Genomic DNA, 18,589 nt, shown 5'->3' on the forward strand with positions numbered 1-18,589 from the left:
CGCGCGGTGGCTCACGCCTGTAATCCCAGCACTTTGGGAGGCCAAGGTGGGTGGATCACGAGGTCAGGAGATCGAGACCATCCTGGCCAACACGGTGAAACCCCGTCTCTACTAAAAACACAAAAAACTAGCCGGGCGAGGTGGCGGGCGCCTGTAGTCCCAGCTGCTGGAGAGGCTGAGGCAGGAGAATGGCATAAACCCGGGAGGCGGAGCTTGCAGTGAGCTGAGATCCGGCCACTGCACTCCCGCCTGGGCGACAGAGCAAGACTCCGTCTCAAAAAAAAAAAAAAAAAAAAATTACTTCAGAGTCCCACCTCCTCTACTCCCAGTAACTCAATCAATATTGTTAACCAACTGGAAACACCTCAAGCCTAGGTGCTTAAGCTTCTACAACAGGGTGCCGCCTCAAACACGCCCTAAGGATCAACAAGTTCCTGGGGTTTAATGCCTGTGTGTGTGTTTTCCAAGAGACTCATGATGCCTATTCTTGAGCTTGTTTAATATTGGCGTTGAGTTGTAACTTGTTAGCCTTGGGGTGGCAATCCAGCTAGGGTGTCTGAGGAAGGAAGAAGTCTCCTTAACAGCAATGAATAGGTTTCTTTTTTGCTGATTGGGTAGGGTTTCAATGTACTTGAATGCTTCTTAGTTACTTCCCCATCTCAATCTTGGGACATTATCTTCCTCTTTCCAGCCCAAGGAATGAAATAATAATCTTCTGATACCCCAGCACAGATATGGGAAGGGTCTATGAATCAAAGAAAAGGGGGAAGAATCCCTGCACTTCTGCATACAGGTTTTTCTTATTACATTTAAGAGTAAGTTCTCAGTACTCAGCTCCTAAAGCATCTCACAGCCAGCAGGGGAAAATCCATCTGACAGCTGGCCAAACGAAACCAACAAAGAATGAAACCAACAAAGGGAGGGTAGGGTCTCTTCTGGCTTGAATTTATAGTGCTCTGGTGACCGATCTTTCTTCTCTTTTCCTTCTGTTTTCTAAACCGTTTAGGGAAAAACCTTTGAAAATATTTTTAAAAATTGTTCCTTCAAACAGGTGTGTGGCCATCTCTCCGCTGGAAATTTGGATATAAACAAGAGGACTTTCTTGCTTTTAACCAGATTTATGGATGTACATTTGATTTAGTGAGTTGGGAGACGGGAGGGAGACAAGAAAGAGTGAACATAACTCTGGAAGAAAGTGAAAAAAGTGAAGCATCCTTGTTCCCCCCACCCCTTCCTTTTCCTCCAGAAGCAGGTAGGGAGTGCGAGATTATCAGCGCCTGGACACACCTCACTAAAGAGGTAATGTAAATGGGAAACACAAAGTGTTCCCCAACTTTGCAGGCAGAAATTGAAGAGATAACAGGATAAGCAACAGGATGTAAACACGCCTGTCCTATTTCCGTGCCAGAGAACAGAGAGAACGGAAGAGAGGGTACAAGGGGCGGGGGGTGACGAACAGCACAGGCACGCAGCCCCCAGCCCTAGCCCCAAGGGATTGGAACCGGAAGGAGAAGACATCAGTCCCACAGCCGCAATGAGGCCTGAACGTTCTCCTTTCCCTCAGGGATGGTGGTGTTTTTTTACATTTAATAGGGATGCGGGGCAAGAGAAGGACAAAGGGGCTGTTCCTTAACAGTAACACCAAGCATTCTGCGCTCCACGGCCCCAAACCTAAAAGTATTCTTGGAGCTATGGGATTTTCACACCTTGCTATTTACGAGCCATGAATAAACGACAGACTCTAATTGCACTGGCTAAGACTAGGCATAAAATTCCCTCATAAGCACATTTTCTTTTTACCTCAAAACACCGCTCTCAGACCAGAAACGTCCACACCCGCCCTCCGATGGCCTGTCGCCCTGGCTAGGTTTTAGGGTCAGTGGGATCCTCCTTCCACTGGGCCCGGGTGAAGACTCAACATCCCCCTCCTTCCCCTCATTCCTCTCCTTCCCCCCATTCCTCTCCTTCCCCCCTCCCTGCGCCGCCCGGGAGCACAACAACCATTTTCCCCGCCAGGAGCACACCGTGTCCACGCGCCTCAGCGATCTCACTGATTGGTCGGGCTCCTGGTAAACAAGGACCGGGCAGCCAATGGGAGGGATGTGCACGAGGGCAGCACGAGCCTCGGGCCCAGCGCTCGCGTGGCTCTTCTGGCCGGGGCTTCTATATAGAGCCGTTTCCGCCTGCTGTTTGAAACTAACCTCGCTTTTTCTGTGAAGGGGTGCGTGCGGATATCAGATCTCTTCTCCAGCAATCGGGGGAAAGAAGACTTTTTCTCTGAAATCGCTTAGTGTAACCAGCGGCGTAAATTTTTTGGACGCCTTTTCGAAAACCTAGTAGTTAAAATTCATTTGTTTAAATCTTATTTTTAAGCTCAAATTGCTTAAGAATATCTTCATTCCTTAGGAAGAGTGAAATAATTTACTGTAAAAGAGTTTCCTCGATTTGGTGCTTTTTTTTAATTCTTCCACGGTCTTATCTAACTCTCAAACCAACTCAGTCCCATCATGGTGATGTTCAAGAAGATCAAGTCTTTTGAGGTGGTCTTTAATGACCCTGAAAAGGTGTATGGCAGTGGCGAGAAGGTGGCTGGCCGGGTGATAGTGGAGGTGTGTGAAGTTACTCGTGTCAAAGCCGTTAGGATCCTTGCTTGCGGAGTGGCCAAAGTGCTCTGGATGCAGGGATCCCAGCAGTGCAAACAGACTTCGGAGTACCTGCGCTATGAAGACACGCTTCTTCCGGAAGACCAGCCAACAGGTAAGCGGCCCAATTCATTGTTGGAGGGTGAAAGCTGATTAGAGAAGAGAATTGAAAGGAATACACAAATCTATACGAAATGTTTTAAGTTGCTCAGTTTGAGTGGTGTGAATTACACATTGTTACTTCCTTTTTTCTAATTTGCAGACATTCTCCCCCCCCCAAAAAAGGGGGTGGTTTGTACAGTTTTTTATGGTGCTGTGTCCTAAAGGTGATTCTGAGGGGCATTGCCTCGGATAGTTAAAAATCTTACATGTGCATTAGTTGCTTATTCTTTGCCTCCTTCTTGTTTGAGATGTTAGTGGAGAACTGTCCTGGGTGAATCTTAAAAAGCATTTCAGGGCAACTTGAGAATTTGCTGCCCAACAAAATACAACAGAATTTCTCTTTAAGAACAACATGGGATGATTAAAATACCTATCTCTGGGATGAAATTGGGGGTACTTCAATACCTTGCATGCCACCCAAGCATTCCTTATCACACAGATGCATTTTAAGTGTAACAGGAAGCCTAATGGCTACTCGATTTTCTTTCCCTTTAGGTGAGAATGAGATGGTGATCATGAGACCTGGAAACAAATATGAGTACAAGTTCGGCTTTGAGCTTCCCCAGGGGTAAATATCAGCTAAGTGCATCTTTGAACTTTTCTGTCTAAAATACCTTGTCCTCCTTTGATCACTTACTGTTCCTTGGAGAGCATTTAAAAATTTTCATTTTCTTGACACAGGCCTCTGGGAACATCCTTCAAAGGAAAATATGGGTGTGTAGACTACTGGGTGAAGGCTTTTCTTGACCGCCCCAGCCAGCCAACTCAGGAGACAAAGAAAAACTTTGAAGTAGTGGATCTGGTGGATGTCAATACCCCTGATTTAATGGTGAGATTTGTTTTAAAGATTATATTCTTCTGGGTCACAGGGATGATAAATCAAGATGTCTTGGGCATCAGATTGAAGCATCTCAAAACACCTTTTTGTCCCCTTCTACATAGGCACCTGTGTCTGCTAAAAAGGAAAAGAAAGTTTCCTGCATGTTCATTCCTGATGGGCGGGTGTCTGTCTCTGCTCGAATTGACAGAAAAGGATTCTGTGAAGGTAAAATCCTAGTGCTTATGGCAGACAGATATAATAGGAACTGGGTTTAGGGACAAGGGCATGGGACTGGGGTAGAGGAAATGTCATTAACTATACTGAGTATCAGTAAGTTTTCATTTTTTCTCTTTGCTAGGTGATGAGATTTCCATCCATGCTGACTTTGAGAATACATGTTCCCGAATTGTGGTCCCCAAAGCTGCCATTGTGGCCCGCCACACTTACCTTGCCAATGGCCAGACCAAGGTGCTGACTCAGAAGTTGTCATCAGTCAGAGGCAATCATATTATTTCAGGGACATGTGCATCCTGGCGTGGAAAGAGCCTTCGGGTTCAGAAGATCAGGCCTTCTATCCTGGGCTGCAACATTCTTCGAGTTGAATATTCCTTACTGGTGAGTAGATGCAGGGTGGGTTCAGCAGAGAAATTGTTCATCTGTTACCATAACTGTCTTGTTTCTCCGGAGCTCTGGTCTAACAAACTACCATCTTCCTTTTCTAGATCTATGTTAGCGTTCCTGGATCCAAGAAGGTCATCCTTGACCTGCCCCTGGTAATTGGCAGCAGATCAGGTCTAAGCAGCAGAACATCTAGCATGGCCAGCCGGACCAGCTCTGAGATGAGTTGGGTAGATCTGAATATCCCTGATACCCCAGAAGGTGAGCCAGACCTAATGTCTTTTCTTCATTTCTGGTCTACCTGGGTTTGTAAAATTGTGATGGTCCAGCATTTCTTGGGCAGGCTTCTTACGTGGCCATATTTTCTTTTCTAGCTCCTCCCTGCTATATGGATGTCATTCCCGAAGATCACCGATTGGAGAGCCCCACCACTCCTCTGCTAGATGACATGGATGGTGCTCAAGACAGCCCTATCTTTATGTATGCGCCTGAGTTCAAGTTCATGCCACCACCTACTTATACTGAGGTGAGAATTGTCATATTTACTGTTAAATTTGTCCTAAGCTTTCTATAAGAAGTTGACTGGCCGGGCGTGGTGGCTCACGTTTGTAATCCCAGCTCTTTGGGAGGCCGAGGCTGGCAGATCACGAGGTCAGGAGATGGAGACTATCCTGGCTAACACAGTGAAACGCGGTCTCTACTAAAAATACAAAACATTAGCCGGGCGTGGTAGCGGGCGCCTGTAGTCCCAGCTACTCGGGAGGCTGAGGCAGGAGAATGGCGTGAACCCGGGGGATGGAGCTTGCGGTGAGCTGAGATCGCGCCACTGCACTCCAGCCTGGGAGACAAAGCAAGACTCCGTCTCAAAAAAAAAAAAAAGTTGACTTAGAGGGATTGCTAAACTGGTTTGTTCTTTTAGTTCTTACCTGAACTGAAATAGTCTGTTTCTTCCTTTAGGTGGATCCATGCATCCTCAACAACAATGTGCAGTGAACATGTGGAAGAAAAGAAGCAGCTTTACCTACTTGTTTCTTTTTGTCTCTCTTCCTGGACTCTCACCTTTTCAGAGACTTTAATAGTTTCTGCAATGGAGTGTGGATCCACCTTAGCCTCTGACTTCCCAATGCAGGAAGTGGTCAGCAGGCAATCTCCTGGGCCTTAAAGGATGTGGACTCATCCTCAGCCAGCGCCGATGTTGTGATACAGGGGTGTTTGTTGGATGGGTTTAAAAACAGCTAGAAAAACTCAGGCCCATCCATTTTCTCAGATCACCTTGAAAATTGCCTTTTGGGTAGTTTCGGGTCAGGTAAAAATGGCCTCCTGGCATAAGCTTTTCAAGGTTTCTTGGAGGCTTTGTGCAAATTGTGATAACCACTTTGGACCTTGAACTTATGTATCTATCATGTGGAGAAGAGCCAATTTAGCAAACTAGGAAGATGAAAAGGGAAATTGTGGCCAAAACTTTGGGAAAAGGAGGTTCTTAAAATCAGTGTTCCCCTTTGTGCACTTGCAGAAAAAACAGAATAACCTTCTAGGGCTGATTTGATGGACATTTGGAGAGAGCTTTCTTTGTGATTATAAAAAAAGAAGCTAGCTGCTCTATGGTCATCTTTGCTTAGAGTATACTTTAACGTGGCTTTTAAAGCAGTAGTAACTGTGCCCCACCAAAGGTCTTAAAAGCCATTTTTGGAGCCTATTGCACTGTGTTCTCCTATTGCAAATATTTTCATATGGGAGGATATTTTTCTCTTCATGCAAGTCCTTGGAATTGATTCTAAGGTGATGTTCTTAGCACTTTAGTTCCTGTCAAATTTTTTTGTCCTCCCCCCTTCCGCCATCTTCAATGTAAGCTGAAACTCGTCTACTATGTCTCTAGGGGTAAGCCCAAAGACAAAAAGAAAAAAAAAAAAAACTGTTAACTACTTTTGAGATTGCCCCAATGTACAGAATTACATAATTCTAAGACTCAAATCATGTGAAAGGGTTGCTGCTGTCAGCCTTGCCCACTGTGACTTCTCCAAACCCAAGGAGGAACTCTCGATCAAAATGCCCAACACTGATCAGAACCTCCAAATATACTGCCATGAGACACTAGAGGGCAGGTCTTCACAAAAGCCCTGCGAACCCCCTTCCTGCCCTGTGTTAGGAGATAGGGATATTGGCCCCTCTCTCACTGCAGCTGCCAGCACTTGCTCAGTCACTCTCAGCCATAGCACTTTGTTCACTGTCCTGTGTCAGAGCACTGAGCTCCACCCTTTTCTGAGAGTTACTGCAGCCAGAAAGTGTGGACTGAAGGTGGTTTCATGTTTTTGTATTATGTATCTTTTTGTATGGTAAAGACTATATTTTGTACTTCACCAGATATATTTTTACCCCAGATGGGGATATTCTTGTAAAAAATAAAAATAAAGTTTTTTTTAATGGGAAAAAAAAATGTCTGTGAGATGGCTTTGGAGAAGCTTTTGGAAAGAAGGTGTGCCTAAAGGAGTCTTCCTGTACTTAACAATCCACACCAGTGAAAACCTCGTGGAGAAAACACTCCCTATGGACCCTAAGGAATGTCGGCAGAGTGGGGGCTGGAGGTGAAGAGGGAAACAATTGAGGCATGTTTCATTCAGATTCACTGAAGAGCTATACTGGGATTTTCTGGTTGTCTAGTTTTCCAAGTCCATAGCTAATCATTACTAAATTCCTTCAGTTTTGGAGTTCATGAGTTCTTGAAATACAGGGAAATGATGTTTACGAGGGAATTTGAAAGAAAAGAGTAGGGGTTCCTTTTTTTTTTTTTTTTTTTAAGACAGTCTCACCTAGGCTGGAGTGTGGTAGCATGATCATAGCTCACTCAGCCTTGACCTGGACTCAAGTGAACCTCCCATCTCAGACTCCCACATAGCTGGGCTACAGGCGCACACCACTACACTCAGCTAATTTTTACACTTTTTGTAGAACTGGGGTTTTGCCATGCTGTCCAGGGTGGCCTCAACCTTCTGGGCTCAAGTGATCTGCTGGCCCTGGCCTCCCAAAGTGTTGGGAATACAGGCATGAGACACCACACCCGGCTGAAGATCCCTTTTTCATAATTTGGTTTTATCATAAAGTTTCTTCCCAGTGTAAACTTTATTTATATACTAACAAGGATAACTATTCAGGACTTAAGAGGTTATAGAGCTAGGAGTATTCTTTGGAGGCAGCTAACCATTTTTTGTTTTCACAATTCCTATTCAAGCCCGTAACTCAGTAAACGTTTGCTAACTATTCAACTCCACCCTCATCCCTTAGATGCTTTGGTGGTTCCTGTTCCTTGTAGGGTAATAGTAGTAGAGTACTACTACTATTAGTAATTGTCTAAATGGGATTAAACAAGCCCATGTTTAATTGGTGTGATTTTCATTCTTTTTTTTTTTTTGACATAGAATCTTGCTGTCTCCTAGGCTGGAGTGCAGTGGCCCAATCTTGGCCCACTGCACCCTCTGCCTTCCAGGTTCAAGCGATTCTCCTACCTCAGCCGCTTGAGTAGTTGGGATTACAGGCATGAGCCACCTTGCCCAGCTAATTTTTGTATTTTTAGTAGAGACTGGGTTTCACCATGTTGGCCAGGCTGGTCTTGAACTCCTGACTTCCCATGATTCACCTGCCTCAGCCTCCCAAAGTGCTCACAGGTGTGAGCCACCACGCCTGGCAGTGATTTTCATTCCTAAAGAATTGACAGGTGAGAGACCCTGGGATGGCTAATTTAAATCTTTGCACATATCTGGTCCTGGCCCTTATTTGGGGAACTGGCTTTTCTGAGGACTTCCACAAACTAATTCCAAATAACAGGCACCTGAAAATTCTACATGAAATCAATGTAGGGTGTTATAGCCCTAGCTACTCACGAAGCTGAGGCAAGCCCAGAAGTTCTAGATTACAGTGAGCTATGATTGCACCACTTGCACTGCAGCCTGGGGGACAGATTTTACCTCGAAAATAAATACATAAATGATAAGCAAACTAAAATCAATGTGAATTTAACAGAAAGTAAGATTTAAAAGATCCTTTTCTATTTCAATCTTCATTTTTCGTTTATCTTCCATTTTCCATAGCACACTCCTCCCTCTCTTTGTCTCTCTTTCATTACCAAAGTGTCAGTCTCTATTTCTACCTATTGCCAAGGTGACTTTCACCTGAACTCTCCGCCCCTTTCTCACCTGTTCAAGAATTTAGCGGCTCCTCCCCTTCAAATCTGTGACCAGGAAATTAGGTCAAAGTTGATGGAAAAGTTTTTTCTGTAGCTTGTTTTCCAGGGACTAGAGGGGTGAAGCAATGACAAAAACAGGCCAGAAAGCAGGACAAAAGAATGCAGAGACCATGGAGTACATGAGCCTGGTTGTTTGTGTGCAGAGTCAGGCTACCAGTACCCAATATGAGAAGAGGGATGGCTTCGAAAGGATAGATAACTTTATACCCAAGGCCTCGTAAAGATCTGATCCTGGGGCTGGGCGCGGTGGCTCACGCCTGTAATCCCAGCACTTTGGTGGGTGGATCACGAGGCCAGCAGTTCGAGACCATCCTGGCCAACATGGTGAAACCCCGTCTCTACTAAAAATGCAAAAATTAGCTGGGCATGGTGGCAGGCACCTGTAATCCCAGCTACTCGGGAGGCTGAGGAAGGAGAATCACTTGAACCCAGGAGGCGGAGGTTGCAGTGAGCCGAGACTGCACCATTGCACTCGAGCCTGGGCAACAAAGCAAGACTCCGTCTCAAAAAAAAAAAAAAAAAGAGAGAGATCTGATCCTGGAAGGGCCAGAACATGGGCATTCCCTCCAGATACCCTTAATATCCTTTATCCAGCTGTCCAAATAGAATTTTCTATGATGATGGAAAAGTTCAATACACTAGCCACTAGCCCTGAAATGTGGCTACTGTGACTGATAAACTGATTTTTTTCTCATCTTTTTTTTTTTTTGAGATAGGGTCTCATTCTGTCCCCCAGGCTGGAATGCAGTGGCACAATCTCGGCTTGCTCACTGCAGCTTTGACCTCCCAAGCTCAGGTCATTCTCTCACCTCAGCCTCCCAAGTAGCTAGAACTACAGGCACACGCCACCATGCCCAGCTAATATTTTGTATTTTTTTGTAGAGACAGGGTTTCACCATGTTGCCCAGTCTGGTCTTGAACTCCTAGGCTCAAGCAATCTGCCTGCTTCAGCCTCCCAAAGTGCTATGCACAAATTTTTTTTTTTTTTAAAACAGGGTCTTGCTCTGTCTCCCAGGCTGGAGTGCAGGGGCATGATCTCTGCTCACTGCAGCCTCCACCTCTCAGGGTCAAGTGATTTCCCACCTCAGCCCCCTAGCAGCTGGGACTACAGGTGCATGCCACCAAGCCCAACTAATTTTCATATTCTTCATAGAGATGGAGTTTTGCCATGTTGCCCAGGCTGGTCTCAAACTCCTGAGCTCAAGCAATCCTCCCGCCTCAGCCTACCAAAGTGCTAGGATTACAGGTGTGAGCCACTGTGCCCAGCCTGTAACTGAATTTTTAATTTTGTTTAATTCTCTTTTTTTTTTTTTTTGAAACGGAGTTTCTCTCTTGTTGCCCAGGCTGGAGTGCAACGGCGTGATCTTGGCTCACCGCAACCTCCACCTCCTGGGTTCAAGTGATTCTCCTGCCTCAGCCTCCCAAGCACCTGGGATTACAGGCATGCGTTACCACACCTGGCTAATTTTGTATTTTTAGTAGAGACAGGGTTTCTCCATGTTGGTAAGGCTGGTCTCGAACTCCCCTCCTCAGGTGATCTGCCCATCTCAGCCTCCCAAAGTGCTGGGATTATAGGCGTGAGCCACCATGCCTGGCCCAATTTTGTTTAATTCAATTAAACTTCAGCTTTGTGTGACTAGTGACTGCCATACTGAATACCACATCAAAATCTAAAGGAGTAAGCAGCTAGAGCTGTTCCCCCAGAGGAAACCTATCCTTCTCTTACAGCACAAAAACTCTGCTCTACTTCTTTTTGCCTTCTGTATACAATTTCTACCTCACCCCGGGACATTTTCTGCATACAGGCTTGCTTCAGTACACTTCCTTGGATAGTGGCCTAGCTATTTCCCCACTTAAGTGGGTGAATATTTTGGGTCTTCTTTGCTTATCCTCTTCTCATGCGCCTTTTAATTTTTAAAGAGCTATGACCTACAGGTACAATCATTAGAGGAGATGTGGTTCTGAGTATCATTTATTCAGTAGGTTCAATCTGGTATAGGGAGATCTGAGAGAAGTGAAAAACAAAACTACCTAAAGAGAGAAAAGAGCAAGACAATAAAATTAACAAGAAAAAGGGGCCGGGCACAATGGCTCATGCCTGTGATCTCAGCACTTTGGGAGGCCAAAGTGGGTGGATCATTTGAGGTCAGAAGTTTGAGACCAGCCTGGCCAACATGGTGAAACCCCGCCTCTACTAAAAATATAAAAATTAGCCAGGCATGGCAGGCACCTGTAGTCCCAGCTACTTGGGAGGCTGAGGCAGGAGAATCGCTTGAATCCGCGAGGTGGAGACTGCAGTGAGCCGAGATCACGCCTCTGCACTCCAGCCTGGGAGACAGAGAGAGACTCCTTCTCAAAACAAAACAAAACAAAACAAAAAACAGGTACTTCAACAACCAGAGTCATTGGCTGCCTTGATTGATACCTCTGAACAGACTGGAAACACAAGGATCTAACTTGGGTTGAGGTACTGGGAGGGAAAAATGTGGAGGCGAGGATCTGGACAAAGCACATGTTCAGCAAAAAACAATCACACAAGAGCTGAAGGGCACAAAGTGGAGTCAAGGAGTAACCTTTGCACAATTCTTTTTTCTCTTTTTGAGAGAGGGTCTCACTATGTTGCCCAGGTTGGAGTGCAGTGGCTGTTCACAGGCACAATTATAGCAAACTCTGACCTTGAACTCATAGCCTCAAGGGATTCCCGCTACTCAGCCTCCCATGTAGCTGTGACGACAGGCACATGCAACCTTGCCCCAATTCTTTCAACAGACTACAGATCCCTCTTAGAATTATTTTCTTGGGCTACCTCTAGGTGATAAAATGCATAAGGTGAGTAAGGCAAATATTTTACTGACCTTCCAATGATCAGAAGTCCCTGCCCCAGGCATCCTGGCCTCAATAGTTTGGGCATGGGGGATGGGAAGTTTTTTTGTCCTTTCTCTGTTACGACCTCACATCCACCTCTATTTCATAAGCTGAAACACTCCTTTTCAGAGAGCTAAAGATCCAGGGCTGCAGGTCCTGGCTCAATAGGTAAATCTAGAACCCGGAAAAAGTCCAAAGATTAGTCTTCCCATACTATTAAGAAAAAATAGGCCAGGCACGGTGGCTCATGCCTATAATCCCAGCACTTTGAGAGCCAAGGTGGGTGGATCACCTGACATCAGGAGTTTGAGACCAGCCTGGCCAACATGGTAAAACCCCATCTCTACTAAAAATACAAAAAATTAGGCGAAGGGGCAGGGCTGGGCTCGCGGCTGAGCCAGCAGCTGCAGCAGCCACGGGAGTGGACGGGTGGCCGGCGGATGCCAGCCGCCATGGAGGCCGTGCCCCACATACCCATGATCTGGCTGGATCTGAAGGAGGCTGGTGACTTCCACTTCCAGCCAGCTGTTAAGAAGTTTGTCCTGAAGAATTATGGAGAGAACCCAGAAGCCTACAATGAAGAACTGAAGAAGCTGGAGTTGCTCGGACAGGGTGTACGTACCCCTTCTGAGAGCATCCCTCCCGGCAGCTCAGAGCTGAGCTCCCACAGTGGAGTGTCCTGGAAGATTTCTTCTGGCTAAGTCCTAGTGAGGGGCTCTGGTCCTCTGCAGGGGGCTGAGGGCAGACAGGTGTCAAGCCATTCCCCTCACTGTGCACCTGCTCCTTGGAGGGTGTATTGTTTGCTTTTCTGTTTGTTTAAGTAGAGGGTTCATTTGTTTTTTTGTTGTTTTCCCCCCAAAATAAGAATAGCTCTGTTGTTTATCATAAATATTGAAAATGTTTAATATAAAGAATACATAAACAATATGAAGAATTAAAAAAAAATACAAAAAATTAGCCAAGTGAGGTGGTGTACGCCTGTAGTCCCAACTACTTGGGAGGCTGAGGCAAGAGAATTGCTTGAACCCCAGAGAGGGAGGTTGCAGTGAGCAGAGATCACGCCACTGCACTCCAGCACCTTGGTGATAGAGCGAGACTCTGTCTCAAAAAAAAAAAAGAAAAGAAAAGAAAAGAAAAGAAAAAGGAAGAAAGTATAGTATAGTAGTTAAGCACGTGGACCCTGAAGCCAAACTATCTAAATTAAGACCTTTCTTCTACCATTTAACCAGTTGTGTGACCTTGGGCAACTTGTTTAACCTCTCTATGTCACAGTTAGTTCATTTATAAAATGAGAGATAATAATAATGCCTGCCTCAGAAGATTGTGAGAAATTTTAAAATATATGTAAAAAGTTAGAACAATGCCACTTAAGTGATTGTTACCTAAAAAAAAAGAAGAGACATATCCCTCATCACCCCCTTGAATAATTTACTTTTTTTTTTTTGAGACAGTCTCACTCTATCACCCAGGCTAGTGTGGAGTGGGGCAATCTCTGCAACCTCCTCCTCCTGGGTTCAAGCAATTCTCTTGCTTCAGTCACCCAAGTAGCTGGGATTACAGGCATGCACCACCATGTCTGGCTAATTTTTTTTATTTTTAGCTGAGATGAGGTTTCACCATGTTGCCCAGGCTGGTCTCAAACTCCAGATAGCTTGACTCAAGCTATCTGCCTGCCTCGGCCTCCCAAAGTGCTTAGACTACGGGAGTGAGCCACAGTACCCACTTGGCCTCAGGATTTTCTTTTTCACACTCCCAGTGTGTGGGGAAAAGAAAGAGATCAGCCTGTTACTGTGTCTATATAGAAGGAAGGAGACATAAGAGACTCCATTTAGTTCTGTATTTGAAATGCTGTTAATCTGTGACCCTACCCCCAACTTTGTCCTTGCAAGAGACATGTGCGAAGGTGATTTAAGGTTAAAAGGATATTGGGCTGTGCAGGATATGTCTTTGTTAAACAAGTACCTGAAAGAGGCTTGATGGTTAAAAATCCTGCCCGTCCCTGGGCAATGTAACATCTCGGTGTAAAACCCATTGTGTGCCTTGTGTACTGAGTAAGGAGAAACCGCCTTTAGGAATAAGGTGGGGCTTGCTGGAGCCATACTGCTAAAAGGTTTATGGAGATGTTTGCATATGCATCTCAAGGCACAGCATTTTCCTTTAGGCTTATTCATGTTACAAGGATTTTTGTTCTTATGTCTTACTGCTGATTTCCTCCCTACAATGATCCTATTTTCTAGCTACTCCCCTATCGTTTAGATGGTAAAGATAATTATCAATAAATACTAAGGGAATTCAGAGGCCGGTGCCAGTGTGGGTCCTCTGAAAACACAGCACTGGTCCCCTGGGTCCCGCTTTTCTTTCTCTATACTTTGTCTCTGTGTATTACTTCCTTTTCTCAAGTCTCTCGTCCCACCTAACGAGAAGCACCCACAGGTGTGGAGGGGCAGGCCACCCCTTCACCAGTGTGCTTCCCAAACCTGTGGATTAAACCCTGTAACCTTCTAAAAATTATTTGAACTTTCTTAACTTTTCAGTATACAACTCCAAAGAAAAGCTTCCCACCATTTGGAGTGATAAACGGAGGAACAGAGAGTGCTGGATATACAATGTAACGTCACAGGACTTGCAGACTTTTTCTTTCAAGGTATTGCATTCCATTTGATTTTTTTCCGCAAGGTGGACTAGACTGAGTAGCACAAATGTCAGTGGAGGTGAGCCCACGGATGAGGCCCAGTTTAGCTTATTTAGGCTATTCCTGTTCTGTCCTGACCTTTCCTTTGCTTGACCCTTCCCTACTCTCTGCTGGGCCTGTTATGTAAAGAGAAAAGAATGAACAGACTCTGACTATCAATTGACTGGTCATCTCCAGGCAACAGAGTGATGGGAGAAAGAAGACAGGGAAAACAAAGGGACAGGATTGTGAATTCCATGTTCCCTGAGTCCTGAGATGTTAGGCAAGGTCCATTCTCAGTCCCTGTTGGGCTATGAAGTTGCTGACAATCAAAGTTAATCAAATGGTCAGTAAACAGGTTCTTGGAAATGTCTGGCTAGGTTCCCAGCTTGGATATTTTTAACGTATTGGACAGATGGATAGAGCAAGGATTTCAGCTGCTGAGAGGGGAGGAGGTATTTAGGGGCATGAGAACTGTGCTTCCCTTTTTTTTTTTTTTTTTTTTTTTTTTAAGAGACGAGTCGCACTCTGTCACCAGGCTGGAGTGCAATGGCGCGATCTCGGCTCACTGCACCTCTGCCTCCCGGATTCAAGTGATTCTCCTGTCTCAGCCTCCTGAGTAGCTGGGGTTATAGGTGCCCACCCCCACGCCTGGCTAATTTTTGTATTTTTGGTAGATACAGGGTTTCACTATAGATCCGCCTGCCTCGGCCACCCAAAGTGCTGGGATCCCAGGCGTGAGCCACCGCGCCTGGCCAACATTTGTGCTTCCCTTATATGGTTGTGTGGCTAAAGATCCCTCCCTCTCCACTTCTCCAGATTCTGGCTTCCTCCTTCATCTAGCCAGACTCAGGGTTAATCCTTTGCCTCCTGCTCTCCCATTTCTGTTTATTCCCGGTCTTTCATTTCATGCTTGCTTCACCTTACAACTCTGAGGAAACTCTGGTTTCTGTTTTACCTCCCGATTCCTGTAGATCAGGAAGAGGGGGATTGGGCAGGGCCAATAGCTCCTCTGTTTCCCCTGGAGATAGGTGTACCTCTGCCAGAGGTACTCTCAAGGCTTCTTTGCAGTTCCACCTCCTCAAGCTGTCCCGCAGGACAGCTCCAAATTCTCCTGCAACCTCATGCATCCCACTGCCCCCAACTCTTGGGAACAGAATTTGACACCATGGAATCCCAGGCATATGCTTCATATACTTTTGGAAAGTAGAAGAAATGATCGTGAAGGTCAGAGAGGTTGGAAATGGCGACCAAGTCTGACAAGGCAAGATCTGCTATCTCTGGTTTGGGAAAATTAGGTCACCTGGGAGGTGGAAAGGCTGGGAGAGAGGTTGATCATTAGCAAGTTCAGAATATCTTTTTGACTGTGAGGGAGGCCTGGAGGTTAGGAATGAAAGTGAGGAAGGAGAGACAAAAATTATGATAATTTCCTATTTGGGGTTTCATCTTCCCTTGGTGAATACCCTTTAAACTGAATAAGCTTCTATATTCAAAGACTGCTTCCTTCTTTCCTCTTGATCTTTCCTGTATCTCAACACTATTTCTGATACTGCCCACCCTGCTTAGTGGGTGGAGGAGAAAATCCCTGACATAAGTGCTCCAAGATTGATGGGAAGCTGGTGGGGAGATGGACTTAGGGAAGGGAGATCACACTGTGATTCGTGTTTCTCTTCTTTTGTCTTGATTTTAGCTGATGATGAACCTAAGCAAAGCTGGAGGAAACACTAAGCCAGAGGCAGCAAATCAGAGGCCCATAGGCCAAACCAGCTTGCAGACATTTTGAAACCCATATTGCCGGCTGGGCGCCGTGACTCACGCCTGTAATCTCAGCAGTTTGGGAGTCTGGGCAGGCAAATCACTTGAGGTCAGGAGTTCGAGACCAGCCTGACCAACACGGCGAAACCCCGTCTCTACTAAAAATACAAATTAGCCAGATGTGGTGGTGCATGTCTGTAATCCCAGCTAGTCAGGAGACTGAGGCAGGGGAATTGCTTGAACTCGGGAGGCAGAGGTTGCAGTTAGCCGAGATCGTGCCATCGCACTCCAGCCTGGGCAACAAGAGTGAAACTCCATCTCAAAAAAAATAATAAATAAATAAACCTGTATTTCCTTTCCTAAACATTTGAATCAGTTGTAAACATTTAAAAATCGGATTTCAGTAACATCTACCATTCTGGTGTCTCTTAAAAAGCAGTCATATTTGGTAACACTGAGTCACATTCTTTCATGGCATTAATCGGCTGGAGCTGAAGGGGCTAGGCAGGCTCTGGTTTGCCAGTTCTCACCAATCCCTATTGCATTACACTCGCATGCTTCGATCTTTTATATCTGCCTGACTCCTGTTTAGTGTTTAGGTTTCTCTTAACTTGTTACCTCTGCTCTAAGTAGAGCTCCTCAAATATTTCCTCTGCAGGACCCCTAAGATACAAGAGAGTGAACCATTTTCCCCCAGGACTCCTAAAGCAGTCTAAAGGAGCCTGTCATAAGCCAGAAATGTCTTTGAAGTACCTATTTTATCTTTAAAAAATGCAAATTTTGATTTACACTGCATAATATATTTGTGTTGGTTTTAGCATAAAAATGATTTATCTTCCCCCACCATGATTTATCTTCCCCCACCAAATCTTAAAAGTAAAATTAACACTCTGGAAGATGTGCCATGTGTATTCTGTGGCTCCAAATAGTCTTCACCATATCACCCCAGGAATAATCCAATTTAAACAGCACCGTATAAAGGCATGAGGTAAAGAGAGACACGGAGAAAGTGTCAGAGAGAGGAAAATAATTTGAAAGACAAGAAGAATGAGTCTGAGTAATAAGCTCTCTGTCTGATCCTCAGCCAACCCTCCAGGCCTGACCCAGTTCAGCCACTGAGAAGTGTATAAACATCCCTGATATCTCTGGACAGGTGTTAGTGTGGCGGCTCAGGGTAGAAAGCAAGACCCAAAAACAGGAGCCAAGCCAAGTACGGGAGAGGTGAGAGATCCAGAGCAGCCAAGTATGGTCAGATGAGAAAGAGTGTCTAGGTGCCAGGAAAGAGGCTTGGAAAGGAAATGGAAGACTTAGAAAAGGGCTGATCAGAATTTGCCCTTTCTCCCACTGAGCCCATTTTGTGTCACTTCCTGTTATCACTCTGCCTAAGAAAAATGAAGTACAAGCATTAAATGGTCCTCCTTTGAAGAGGGAATTTCTTCTCCAAAATGGCTATATCTCTGATCACACCAGAGCCTAAGGAGGATGAGTACCAGGCCTTCTTTCCCTGTCCAAATGGGACTCTACCTATTCTCTCCAAGACAGGAAATACCTCAAATCTGCATCCCTAACTTAGGTGAGTTTCTTCCATCTATCCCTTTTGGTAAGACAAAAATAGGTCTAACCCCCTCCCTCCTAACCTAATATTATCAACACTGCCCTGAGTGTACCAAAGAATATCAGAGACAGGATTTGGATATTTTCCCCCTTTCTCTACTGTAAACCAAGATCAACGAGGAATCACAAGGATGAGAACTATTCAGGAAAGGGCTGGGAGCATAGCCCAAAGCTGAGGATCCTGGGAGGAGGAGAGGTTTGAGACTAGAGAATAATCTCACACTCTGAGGTCATGGGGACCTAGCCCCTTCCTGCATTTGTTGGGATCAGGCCTGAGGAATCTCTGGATTCCTTCCCCAACATCTTGGATTCCCAAGGTGAGAGCACCTAGCCATTAAGGTCCTGCACTTAAGTTGGATCAGTGTCTTCCCACTGACTCCCCCATTAAGGTTATGAGGGGGACCTCCCTTCTTTCCTAGATACAAAGGGGCAAATTAAAGTCTGTTGGGGATGAGCCAAAGGCCTTTCTGAGGTGATAGCAGGAAACTAGAACTTATTTCCAGTTTTGTGGTCCCAAATGACCTTGAGGAAACGGGAGCCCCAGAAGGGGAAAGGTCAGGGGAGAAGAGGTCACTACTGGTTTGGCCAGATTAGTTAGTGGAGCTATTCTCATTGAGCTCGTTTCTCTTATCCATCCTCTGGCTGGACATGACATATGAGAGGAGATGAAGAGGACCTGCCCACCAGCCCCTTCTTCAGTCAGAAATCTACTGGTGCCCTGTTTGATTTGAGTCCTGGCTTGCCGATTGTGACCTTGAACTCTGCTGTAAGTGGTGTCCCTTTCTTGCTAGTTGATGGAATTGCTGATCTTCTTGCTACCCGAGCTGAAGCAGGTTCTTGGAAACGACTGGCCAGATGCCTGAGGTATCTTGAGTCTGCCTAGGCTGAAAATAAAGTGGGGAAATCCAGCGAATGGAATATGTTCAGCCAAAGCTAGGCACATCCTGCCTTTGTTCTCAGGCCCATTTGAATTCTTACAGATGGATCAGCATAAGCCCTACTCTGTGAGAGCTAGAATGGCTCCCATTGGACACATCTAGTCCAACTTTATATTTCACACACGAGGAATACTGAGGCTTGGAGACATACATGAGTTTCTGAAGGGCACAAAGCTATGGAGTGGTGAAACTAGGACCATAAAATAGTGTGAAACCCTGTCTCTTAAAAAAAAAAAAAATGAATTGAGGGCCGGGCGCGGTGGCTCA

At 45.4% G+C, this 18,589-nt stretch overlaps 1 protein-coding gene across 1 annotated transcript; it reads left to right on the forward strand.

Annotated features, from left to right (window-relative positions):
- The first annotated feature begins 2,146 nt into the window (after positions 1-2,146).
- On the forward strand, positions 2,147-6,666 carry TXNIP (thioredoxin interacting protein). The gene is made up of 8 exons (XM_023198644.1): positions 2,147-2,757; positions 3,300-3,372; positions 3,486-3,633; positions 3,747-3,849; positions 3,983-4,239; positions 4,347-4,503; positions 4,617-4,768; positions 5,200-6,666. The coding sequence occupies exons 1-8, from the start codon at positions 2,508-2,510 to the stop codon at positions 5,233-5,235; spliced, it is 1,176 nt and encodes a 391-aa protein (XP_023054412.1). The 5' UTR covers positions 2,147-2,507; the 3' UTR covers positions 5,236-6,666.
- The last annotated feature ends 11,923 nt before the right edge of the window (positions 6,667-18,589 follow it).

Source organism: Piliocolobus tephrosceles, chromosome 1, assembly GCF_002776525.5.
Source record: "Piliocolobus tephrosceles isolate RC106 chromosome 1, ASM277652v3, whole genome shotgun sequence".
In the NCBI taxonomy this organism is placed as follows: Eukaryota; Metazoa; Chordata; class Mammalia; order Primates; family Cercopithecidae; genus Piliocolobus; species Piliocolobus tephrosceles.

Coding starts and splice junctions, on each gene's coding strand:
- TXNIP (XM_023198644.1), top strand. CDS start 2,508: ATGGTGATGTTCAAGAAGATCAAGTCTTTTGAGGTGGTCTTTAATGAC. Junction 3,373..3,485: donor GGCTTTGAGCTTCCCCAGGG/GTAAATATCAGC, acceptor TTCTTGACACAG/GCCTCTGGGAACATCCTTCA. Junction 3,850..3,982: donor CAGAAAAGGATTCTGTGAAG/GTAAAATCCTAG, acceptor TCTCTTTGCTAG/GTGATGAGATTTCCATCCAT.